The sequence below is a fragment of the Denticeps clupeoides genome, chromosome 7 (genome assembly GCF_900700375.1).
Source record: "Denticeps clupeoides chromosome 7, fDenClu1.1, whole genome shotgun sequence".
NCBI lineage: Eukaryota > Metazoa > Chordata > Actinopteri > Clupeiformes > Denticipitidae > Denticeps > Denticeps clupeoides.
This window is the reverse complement of record NC_041713.1, coordinates 5,931,912-5,943,999: the sequence shown is the minus strand read 5'-3', so window position 1 is coordinate 5,943,999 and position 12,088 is coordinate 5,931,912. Positions and strand designations below refer to the sequence as shown.

The following is a 12,088-nucleotide window of genomic DNA, read 5'->3' as shown; positions in this document are numbered from 1 at the left end:
GTAGAACGGGGGTGGGGGGTCTGATTTCGGTGACGCATCGCGCGTAGGACGATGGGTAAACAGGTGCGGCGGCAGCATCGTCACCTCCAGCTCGGACGCCGCAGTAATTTAATGGCAGGTTGGTGTTTAGGATTCGGACGGGATGAATGCCCGGGTCATTAAACATCCTTCTATTCTTAAAATGGCCGCGTCACTGCTTTATTCTGTGCGTGCAAGTTTATTGTTGCTTTTGTTATTATTATTGTTATTATTTTTATTACATGTAACTTTGCTGCAAGGTTACAGCGGAGCTTTTCTGTTATTTGTGATGCTGATGCTTGTTCGCCGGCGACGTCATCTCATTTGCATGCAGATGCACTGAATTGTCGCAGACAGCCCATAAATAATGGACAAATGTAGATGATGCATCCCCCCCCCCCCCACCCCAGAGAGAAGATAAGATGGCCACCCCCTCCTCCTCCTCCAATCTGGAAGAAGAGGAGAGTCTGAAGGGCTGCGAGGTCTTCGTGCAGAAGCACAACATCCAGCAGATCCTGAAAGAGTGCATTGTCAATCTGTGCATCGCCAAGCCTGAGCGTCCTATGAAATTCCTTCGGGAACACTTTGAAAAACTGGAGAAGGTTGGTGAATTAAGGGGAGGGGGTGTAAATGTGGACTTCGTGGGGCGTTCGTAGTGTGTGGTGTCGGTGAGCATGACTGTCGTGTACAAAGACACATTTTTTTGTAATCAGCTTCAGTCATTTGGGTCTTACGAGATGGCGGTGACTGACAGTCTGTCACTCAACAGTCTGACAGTCAGCCCCCCTGAAGGTCTAATGTTGAAAATAGATCAAAATATAACAATTGCACATTCTTCCTATGCTTTTTTACAGTTCGATTTTTAAATGCATGCTTTATAACATTTATAACTTAAGAAATGTGTTTAATATCATTGACTTGTTCCTTGGTTGTGTGTTTTTTATGCACTGGTCACTCTCCATACTGGCAAAATGGTTTATTTCGGTATATTGTCATATTGTTCAAATTGAAAATGACATGGAAACAGGAAAAAAAAAGCATTAAAATCTAACACTTTTTCTAGAACTTTCCCTTTGTTATTCAAGACTTTATGTACATGTTCAGTACTTTTCAGTAGGGCATCTAATTGTAAAAAAAATTGTAAGAAATTTGTATGAATTTCAAATGATTTTTCGAAATTATTGTTTATGTTTATGTGTGATGCTACACTTTATTTCATCGAATGAGGGAGCTGAAGGGATTTCTAAAGGCAGCCAGCACAACTGTGTTCTGCTGTGGTTTGAGCTTTTGGGCTCAGATGTGTTTAAAGGACAAAGGTATGGAAGCCAGACGTTGGGGAGAACGAGCTTCTGTGTTCCTTCTGAGGACGTCCTGACCCTAAGGGACAGATGCCGCCTTCCCTGCGGCCCGAGTCTGTTATCGTGTGCGGCTTTTAGATTCGGCCACGCTCCCGATCGCACTCAGGCGTTAAAGAGCCAAATGAAAGAGTGTGGCTCATCATGCGCTCCCTTGCGAACAACAGGCCCCTCTCATCCCACCGTCACGGCGGCGTCACCAGCCTGGTGCCTGTCCTGCAGCCACGGCAGGTCAGGAGGTGCCGACGCGTGATGGCGCCTTCCATTTATTCATCACAACATCACAGCCACTTCAAAGAAGGCAGAAGGCCTTATACTTTTACCATGGTTACCAATATGATGAAATTATTTCACCCTTGAAGTGGAAATGGAGGGGATTGTACCTAATTCACACGCCACCATGCGCCTGCATCCCTCCTCTGTCTTATTAGTGTTCAGTAGCTTTAGCTCCGCCGTATGGTTTAATGTAGGTTTTCTCTTACCTTACTTTACTCTTACTTTACACCATACTGAACCCTATGGCCTGTTACGGCTATAAAGTTAGGGTTAGCTGAGGTCACTCGCCACCCTGGGTGTTTATATCATGTGCAAGACCTGATTTTATGTTACGGCTGGAAAATAGGGCACCTTGTGCCGATTGATGGATTAAATAAACATAGACAAACTATCCACCTGATTTGTGGAATTTATTGGATGTCACTGGATGAAAACGATTGGGCGTTGCCGGGCCAATACCAGCACTCACTGTGAGAGGTCAAATCCTCCCACGGGTTGCGGAGCTCATCACGGCATTCACGCGAACGTCTCTATTGAAACCACTTTGTTCAGTGGAACGTTCCGGACGATTCTCGAACCTGGCGCGTTCGCAGCTGCAAGCGGCTTTGGCGTCAGCTGTTTTTTGTTGCCCGTGGGTTTGTTTGCCCCCCGTGCTCGTGGATTTGCGGCCATGGATTATGGGTGCGGACGTGGGATTATAACACGGCCATTCCATTCAGATACCAGATTATAATCTCTCCAGCCGGATGCTTCTTTTGAGTGCGGGAGGGATGGTAATGACGTTTTATCATTTGATTGCTTGCTTTTTTAGGGCTTCAGATGATTTGTGCATCTTTTTTAATGACAATTGTTTTAATCAATACTGTAAAACCTTGTCATGAATCCTGTACGGACACAGGTATTTCCTGTCTTTGAGTATTATATAAAGATATATATATATCTTTGAGTATTTTTAACATTTCTGTTATGTGGTTGCATGACTTACTAAATTTAAAAAATGATCGGAATATCATGAAGATCCACATCTCAGTTTCCCTGTCTGCGTCTCACTTTTCCTCTTTTGTCATCGCTGTGTGACGTTTGTGTTATTAATTTTTTTTTTCCAACTTCTGTTCATATCATGGAGCAGTAACCAAGGAAACAGGACAGGATGACCTCCAATTCGGTGCTGAATGTAGTCTTTCTTTTCTCCCTCTCCGTTTTGCATCTTTTTCTGTCCGCCTCCCTGAGTTTTTGTCTTTTTTTTTGTCTTTTTCCGAATCCGAAGATTGTGGGAAAAAAGAAATTAAAGTTTTATTCAATGTTTTATTACTTTCTGTCTCACACACACACTCCTCCTCCTCAGCCTGTGCCACCAAATGATCAGCCTGTGTGTGTGTGTACCTTTCCTAGGCCTGTAGGATTGACTGACAGGTTAGTTCACAGTTCAGCAGAGGCTTTGCCTTTAAGCTGTGAGTGTGTTGATGTGTGTGTGTCCGTGTGTGTGTCTGGGTGGGTGTAATTCTCTGTAAGGTTTTACAAAGTATGTAAGCTTCTGGAGCAATATGGGGCCTTTTAAACCTCAAAAGGAAATTGAGTGAAATATTTGACTCCAACACACACACACACACACACACACAGATGTTTCAGTGTCAGGTTCATCACTGGGACATTTCAAAATATGGTTACCTGGTCATCAAAGACCTGTGACTGACACTTTGTCATTTGTGTGTGTGTGTGTGTGTGTGTGTACACTTTAGATGAAGGTTAACCCCTGCAACCCCACACGGAGAGCTTTTAGCTAAGTATCAGGATCGACTGCCTCTGTCTCTGCATGTGTCTGTAGGTTCTTCTGTGTGAGTGACATGACAGCAGAAGAGTGTGTTCTTGTGTGTGAACTGGCTGACCCTACCAACACACACAGAGCTCAGCGGTGGTCCTCTCCTACAGCTGTCATCCCACTGCGAGTGATGTGCCTGGGGGTGTAGGGTGCGATCATCAGGGACACGGCCACTGGGACTGTGACATATCTGCAGTGCATCCTGGGATGCTGGAAATAGATCCATGTAAATGCTGTAGCTTCCGCAGGTCAAACCGATGGGGTCAACCTGCCTGTGTTTAATTGCAGTTTTTGATGTGCATCTGCCGGCCACTTTATTAGAGACCAGGGGTACACAGGGGAACGGCGTCCTCCAACGTCTTCCGGCATAATTTAAATACATGAATAAATTGTGGGAGCGTGCAGTAGTCTATGTGACCACCAGTGACAACATTTTGTTTAAAGATAAATCTGCGCATGGCCTTGAAGGGATAGTTGTTGACTATTTTGGGCACATTTATTTGTACAGTCATGTGACGCTGATTCTCAGTCCAGTTACTGAGTGGGGCTTTCCCAGGGTTGGGACAATATTTTCGTAGTCACCTGGGCTCTGCTGGGACAAGAGTTGGAACAGCCTTGCTGTTCCCTGTCCACTTTGTTCTAGAAAATAGCCTTCTAGCCTACTTGTGTCCCTGAGCAAGACAATTAACCCTGAGTGTCTCCAGGGGGGGACTGTCCCTGTAACTACTGATTGTTAGTCGCTCTGGATAAGGATGTCTGATAAATGCCAGAAATGTACAAATGTACTAGTGCCGTTGCATGAACATCACTGTTTAAAGTGTGAAAGAACATCTCTCCATCTCTCTATTTCTCATTTTATCCCTCCATGTGTGAATCTGTCAGAAGCCCTACCTTACTTCCTACATCACCATGACAACAGGGCATCCTCATGTCTCACTGTGAGAGCTGGGGACCAAAACCATACAATTACTCAGAACATCTATATTTTGGAAGGCCAATAAATCTGTATAACAAATTGCCTCTTTCTTTTTTCTTTAAAAGCCTCTACACAATATTGTTTTGCTGTTTTTGTTTTACTTGAAGCAAAACTGGTAGCGTTGAGTGGAAGTCTGTTGGGACTAGTATAGTATGTGTTTGTTCAGCCCAGAGACCTGTAGGAATTTATTTGGGTTTAAATATTTTCAAATGCTGCTGAGAACAGCTGTTTCTTTACTTGGCCCTTTGTATTTAAGAGTGTCCGATTGTGTGTGTGTGTATGTGTGTGTGTGTGTATCTATGAATGTGTGCTCATCAGGGTCTAAACCTGGACTGTAGTTCCAACAGCCCACAGTTTAGGTGCTGCCGGTGTCTCTGGGACATACACATGCACAGACACACACACACACACACACACACACACACATTCTCTGTTTAGTTACATGCATCGGCTCCAATATATGAAGCATCCCTCATCCTATTCCAAAAATTGCATTTTTGGTGCAATTGTAAATTGCTTTATCAAAAGTAATAGTCAAAAAAAAATAGTGCAGTTACTCAAGATTAAATTTCATACCTGAAGCTGCTTTTAAATCCACCGTCCTCTTTCTTTAATATAAACACACCTGCCGTGAGACGTCTGGCCGGTTAACATCGGGGGTTTATTTAACCTTCTCTCTTTCAGGAGGAGTGCAAGCAAGTTCTTCTCCGTCAGAAGTCCAGCTCTCAGTCGGACTCTCACGATGACGAGGTTTCCCCACCGCCCCCAAACCCTGTGGTCAAAGCCCGTCGACGCCGGGGAGGGGTGAGCGCCGAAGTCTACACCGAGGAGGATGCCGTCAGCTACGTCAGGAAGGTTAGACACACATTTTTGAATATTGTGATAAAGGTAATTCGTTCCACACCAACAACCACCATGTTTTTTTGCACTCTTTTTGATTGATTGTACGCAGAATTCTATTAATTTGAGATATTAGTCAAACCAATTTCCTCACTGTCCTTCTGTCTGGTGAACCTAATTGGATGAATATTATTGATGACGGAACTTATTGATGAGGCCCCCTGCCCATCTCACCCATCCCTTTTTCCATTTGTTTGGCTGTCAGTAATTTCACTGCATGTGTGTGTTGCTGTTCGCCCATCTGTTTGCAGCCTGAGTGGGTGGGACCAAGGAGTTTGTGTCCAAAAAAGTTGATTAGGGCTTAAAACACATAGACACACATAAACACACACAGACACAGTTCCAAATCAGTGGTGTCCTAGTGGTTAAGGAAGCGGCCCCGTAATCAGAAGGTTGCCGGTTCGAATCCCGATCTGCCAAGGTACCACTGAGGTGCCACTGAGCACCGTCCCCACACCGTCCCCGGGCGTCTGTCATGGCTGCCCACTGCTCACCAAGGGTGATGGGTTAATTGCAGAGGACAAATTTCACTGTGTGCACTGTGTGCTGTGCTGCTGTGTATCACGTGTGACAATCACTTCACTTTAAATCAGATGTACACATTTTCCTGTCCTACAGGTGATTCCGAAGGACTACAAGACGATGACCGCCCTGGCCAGGGCCATCTCAAAGAATGTGCTGTTTGCCCACCTGGACGACAACGAGCGCAGGTGAGGGTCTCACACTCACCTTTACGCACACTGCACCACAAGCTTCTCGATTTGTGTTCAGAATGGACACAGTGTTTACACTCATCTCCATGGCAGCCGAAACATGAGGCGCCATGTTACTGGCAGCGCTGTTGGTCAAGATTGGGTGGGGGCAGAGTTTTGTTAAGCGTCCACAAAGCTGCGATTAGGTACGGTCTGACCAACCTCCGTGACACACACGCCAGAGGAGCGTAGTTTTCTCCAGCTGACGAACAGCAGTCAAGTGTGACAGCAGGTCGGCGTGAGAAAAAAAAACACACACACACCCTACAACACTCATCCTACTTCACCGCTCCCCAATTAAACATCCTCAACAAGCATCCTCACACACTCTAACTTCCTACTTACAACTTCCAGCAGCTTCCTACAGTCCACATCTTTTAACGATTCTCCTCCTAGACCACAGCATTTCTCAGTCACTACCTGGCGAGGGATAAAAATCGATTCAAACTAGAGACGCATGTAAAAACCTGTTAATTAACCGATCTTCTCAGAGTAACACATCCAGACACATTTTTTCTCCACTGATGTTTTTTCCTGCCCTGAAATGACTTCTTAATGAGGTCACATGCATGTGTTGTCATTCATCACATGGACAAACACCCGTTAGATAACGTACAAAATCTAAGATAATTGCATTGCAATTAAAGTAGTTAATTGTAATAATTGGACAAGAGGGCCTAATCGAGCTAGAGCCGTAGCATGAATCAACTGTGCATGGAAACCTACTGAGTGTCAAATACATAGTTTTTATTATTTTGGGAAAATCGCAGAGGGGCTGATTGTTTAGCATCGATGTGTTAGAACCAGGCATCTGGACTGAGAATCAGCGTCACATCACTGAACAAATAAATGTGCCCACTTATGCTCTGTCGGTGCTGGATTGGGTCAAGGCCACGTTGTGATTGACATGTTTTGCCTAAATCCTAAATTCGCAAGGTGCTGTATTTATAACAATAGGCCGACAATAGGTTGTGTATGGCCGGGGCTCCTGTGATTGGTCAGTATTGACTTGCACTCCCCCCACCCACACACACACACACACGTGCGCATTTTGTTTGCATGATTGGCCAATGACTGAGAGGTGCTGAGCTGTGTGCAGGGATTGGCCAGTGCCGCGGGCCGCGCTGTGAGGGCTGCTGGCAGGGGTCCGTGAGCTGGCAGAGTGCTCCGTGTGAAGGGAACATCACGACTCATTACTCACTCAGCAGTTATGCAAGCGCAACTGCGCTGATTTCTTCTTCCATTACAGCCTTTTTATCTTTTCAGCGTTTTAATAACCGCAGGCAGGCCCTCGGTGTTCCGAATGGCCCCATGGGGCGTTCTGCCCACTCACACGGCGCCTCTGCCCATCAACATGCCTGCACAGACACACATGCGCCTCCATTAAAATGCACATGCACGCTGGTACCGACGCAGAGAAATGCAGATGTTTACAATGCAGATGCATTGTGAGCCACCACCCCTCCCTCACACCCCACTGGGAAGTGTTTTTGCTCCCACCCTCGCATTGTTAAGACAACCGTGTGGAAAGCTCCACAAGTTCTGATTATTCGGTGACAGCAGCAGTGCGTGGCCGCTTTCATTTATTCTGGCACTTTCCTGGTCCCAATGATGACAAGAAAAAGATAATTGGCCATGTCTTTTCTCACTTTTCTGCTTTGATCATTGTTCATTGTTTGTGGCCCTTGTTGTGTTGTGTTTGTCTCTAGGACACAAGACAGGGGTTAGGGGGCTCTGTCTTTTGAAGAGGTTTGGGAATTCCCACAAAGGGACTTAAAAAACGGTTTTCTATGAATGTTAAACCTGAGTACCTGCTTGTGAGGTGTGTGTGTGTGTGTGTGTGTGTGTGTGTGTATGTGTGTTCATGCACCCTGCTGACTGCTGTTGAAGGAGATCATCTCTTGCAGCTGTGTGTGTTCCACTACATGTTGAACATTTAGTGATACAGGTTTCAGAGCTTGTCAAGTGATGGAGAACAATCCACTTCTGTATGTGTAGTGTGTGTAGTTCAGGTGAGGTCAATTCAGTACACATCACAATTAGAACACATCACAATAAAAGTAAAAATCTTTGGAAGCTTTCCATTTTCTACAGTTTAAAAGGAAATTCTTTAACTTGACGGAAGGTACTAATGAGCAGCCAAAATAATAGCAGTAATGAATGAGGGTTTGTAAGGTTTCTTTGAGGCCATGGTGCCCATGGCTCACCACGTGGCACCACATCATGACGTGTGACTGTCCTAATTGCCCATAGTTGTATGAGTTTTGTGGTGGTAATTAAATCTCTTATTTAATTTTGCCCTCTCACTCCCAGTGTCATTAGTTAGCTTTTCAATAATTAAAATAACTTCACTTTAAGATGTTGCGTGCCTGTGCCTTTTTCACTAAACCAGGCATGACAGTTTCGGTTGCTGTTCATGTTAGTTGCTGTTTTGTTCTTTCTTAAGGATTAATTGTAATGAATAGATCACAAAATCAGCAGAAGCATTTAAATGCAACTTTTGCATACATACATTATTGTTTTTGCTTGACAGGACTAATTCAACTTTGACAGGACTAATTTAACTCTCCATATCTCATAAAGTGGCCAGTGAATGTATTCTAGAATTTTAATCCATTATGAAAATAACTATTAAATATTATTATTTGTGTTGGAAACATACATATTATACATAGTTTTACAGTGATGCATGGTTCAGCCAATCAGATTTCGGGATTAATTGTTTTGTAACATTAACATTGAAATTGTAACAGTTGCTTTGTGACAATCGTTTTCATTGTTTTAATGTTTATCAAACTCTGCATATTTAAAAAAAGAAAGTGAAATAATCTAGGACTTTTGGTCATGCCTTTTTGCTGTATGTTGAGAGTGTATGTGTGTGTAAGGGGAATGATGGGGTCAGACGTGGCACCAGCCTCACCCAACGCTGGCTGGATGCCCACGTGGCACCTGTTCTGAGGACAGCAGCCCATTGTCTTCTTTGTTTTCTTAGTTCTTTTTTTCCCGCATTTCCCCCTCTGTTAAATAATGTTCAGATCCTGTTCCAAGGCCAGGGGTGTCTGGTGTACAGTATATGTGTGTGTGTGTGTGTTGCTCATTTTCGCCCACACTAAATAATATAGTCAGTGGCCACTTTATTAGGTACATTTGATCATCACCACAAACAGCAGTTCACAAGTTGGCAGTTTAGTCCATAATGTGCAAAGACATGCTGAAGAGGATGAAGATATTTTACACTGTCCTTACAGACAAGCACCTCTGGTCTGTGTGTGGGCTGCTGACACTAGGTAAGTATTCTCAGTACATGAGCAGTGTGTGTTTGTGTGTGTGTGTGTGCGGGTGTAAGGAGTTCCATGCATCAAAGGCCTCCACCACTCGCTGTGGGCAGGGTGACCTCAGTGCCCTGGTGTGGGCACAGGTGGGGTTGGCACCATGCCAGAAAACTAGGTGCATGCACCTGTGTGTGTGTGCGGGCACGTTATCTCTGGTCTTGGGCCATTTGTTTCATTAATCTGCCTGTTATGAGATTGGGTCATTTTGTTTAATTGTGCAATTAAAGCTGGTGGGTTTTGATAAGAGGGCAGGTAATGGGTCGTTTTGGGGAACGGGGGCAAATGTACATGCGTGTGAGCATCTACGTGTGTATGTGTGTGCTCAGCTGTGCAGTGATTTCTAAGTTTCATTGAAACCGAGTACATTGATAAAGTGCCTGCGTGTTATCTTGGTGTGTGCTTTAGCATTAGCGAGGCCGCTATCGCGCTTCCTGCTGATGTTTCTGCTGTGATAGGCAGCAGTCCAAGCCTAGATTTGACAGGATAAGAATCCGATACACACACCTCTAGAGCTGTGGTTTCAGATGTAAAAGTTCAAATGTGAAAAGTTGCTCTGATCTCGTACTTCAAGGCGCGTAAGTCAAATTTCATCCTGTTGCAAATGTGCCGAAAGGCACCGTGCCCGTCGGCTGGGTATTTATAATACATCCTTTTTCATTTGTTAATTCTCTGGCTACTGGCCAGTTTGTGTTGGCTGCGTCAACTCTACCAAGCAGTGACCCCTGACCCATACCAAACAAAACAGGGGCACAGAAACTGATTAATGAGGTAATGCAGATGAAATAGGTTGCTCTACCTAATGAAATGACCAGTGAAGGTATACTGTAATCCTAATTGGTATAATTGCTTCGGCAATATTTGCATATTATTTTTCATGCCGGTGATGGACTGTTGAGAAACCGTTTCTCCGGGGAGAGAGAGAGAGGTGCAGATGTATGGCCACAAAATGGGAAAGATAGACTTTCAGACGGGAACGGGACGGAGTGGGGGGAGATCGGCAGCCTCGTAGGGCTGCAGATGGGTGGAGGACGCTGGGTAATTTGTCAGCACCCTTTAATACTGTGGCGTGTCTGTCCCTGCAGAGCTGAGAGAGGGCCAACCCGTCCGCTTCTTCCTTTCATCCCGTCTTTCATCTCTCCGTTCCCACTGCCACAGGCCAGCACCGGCCTCCGGTCCCACGCACACTCTCGCTGCGAAAACACACACTCCATTAGAAAAACACACACGGACGCCTGAATGATTTTTGAAACATGAATGAGGGCTGTGTTTAACATTGGTCAAAGTGTTAGGCTGTGATTCTCTGTGGGTTTGAAGGCCCAAACAGACCATTTTTAGAGCTGCTTACTGGTGATGTGCAGTTATTCTTAACATTAGAAGAACCCAAAAACCATAAAAAATGCAAAATTGCATTTCCCCCTTTTTTTGTTGTTGTAATGTTTCATTTAGTTCAGTGGCCTTATTCATAGACCCCCCAGAAATTACAGTACCTCATGACATTGTGATTACACTGACTCAGCAGTATATATGTGTGTGTGTATTTTTTGCAGGATACTGTGATGCCACAGCAGTCATGGCCTAGCCAGGTGCTGCACATCACACACACACTCAAACACACACACACACACACACACACACACACACACACAAGGGTTCTGATCACTCCCCAGCTCCCCAACTCGTTTAGATCCCTTTATATGTTCCTCTTCTCCCTCGCTCCCTTGTCCTGTATTGCCGACCTTGTGCTGCTGTTTTGTTTTTGTGTTTCAGGACATCGCGCCGGTGCTTTTGTTTTTCTGCTTATTAAAATTCTCTTTGTTGTCGAGTGATTGCACGTCCATTTCACCATGTGGCATGACAGATACGTCCACGATAAAATGAAAAAGAAAAATATTCAGTTTCAAAACACATAAGATTTATGCATTTAATTTTTTTTTATTATAAAAAACCTGTTAAGCTTTCAAATTCAACATATTCATATATTTAAAGTAAAGCAGCATAATTACAGAATCATAAAAAAGAAGCATTAACTTATAACACAGTATTTTTTTTATATTGTCAATGTTTCATAATGTATTAATAATATAATACTGTAGCATTTGATTGTTTAGAGAATTTTTTATTCTTCCACACAAGCCTACAGTCTTTCTAAAGTAGGGTCAGTGTGTGTGTGCAGGTTTTTGGGATTAGCTCTTGGTATAGACAGTAATTAAACCAGCGGTATTTAACCCTGGTCCTGCACACACACAAACCCCCGCGTTCTGAATGAAGGCATTTAAAACCGGGGGGGCAAATTACCTCTTCATCCCAGCAGATCCCTTAATTAGTAAAGTGATTAGGCTGCCATAAACTGGGTCCGCGGCGGCCCTTCGGTGGACTGTGTTGAAAGTAAAACTGTAACGTGAGACCGTTCCGCTGTGTTTCCATTTAGGGGTACGTTGACAGGGTTTGTTCTGGCCCCAAATGAGACTGGGTTGCTGGGACTGTACAGACCTCACATTGTTAGCGAGGTGAATTATGACCGCGCTGCAATGCTAAGCTGATTAGCCTAGAGCATGTTGTGTCATGGAAAGACTACTGATGTTAATTAAGCTGTAGTGTAGGGAGAGCTTTTGTTCCAATACCCACAAGTGCTCTAGTTCCAAAGAAAATGTGCCCTCTTT

General features: G+C 44.4%; 1 protein-coding gene across 3 annotated transcripts in view; it reads left to right on the top strand.

The window, feature by feature from the left end:
• prkar1b (protein kinase, cAMP-dependent, regulatory, type I, beta) overlaps positions 1-12,088 on the top strand; it is a 35,699-nt gene that overhangs the window by 145 nt on the left and 23,466 nt on the right. The window contains exons 2-5 of one of the 3 annotated variants that reach the window (XM_028985024.1): positions 5-118; positions 429-620; positions 5,129-5,299; positions 5,963-6,054. In XM_028985024.1, the coding sequence (XP_028840857.1) occupies positions 441-620; positions 5,129-5,299; positions 5,963-6,054 (443 nt within the window). In that variant the 5' untranslated portion in view covers positions 5-118; positions 429-440. Of the gene's footprint in view, positions 1-4; positions 119-428; positions 621-2,175; positions 2,423-5,128; positions 5,300-5,962; positions 6,055-12,088 lie in introns of those variants that run through there. The other 2 variants (XM_028985023.1, XM_028985025.1) reach the window with 2 other exon arrangements.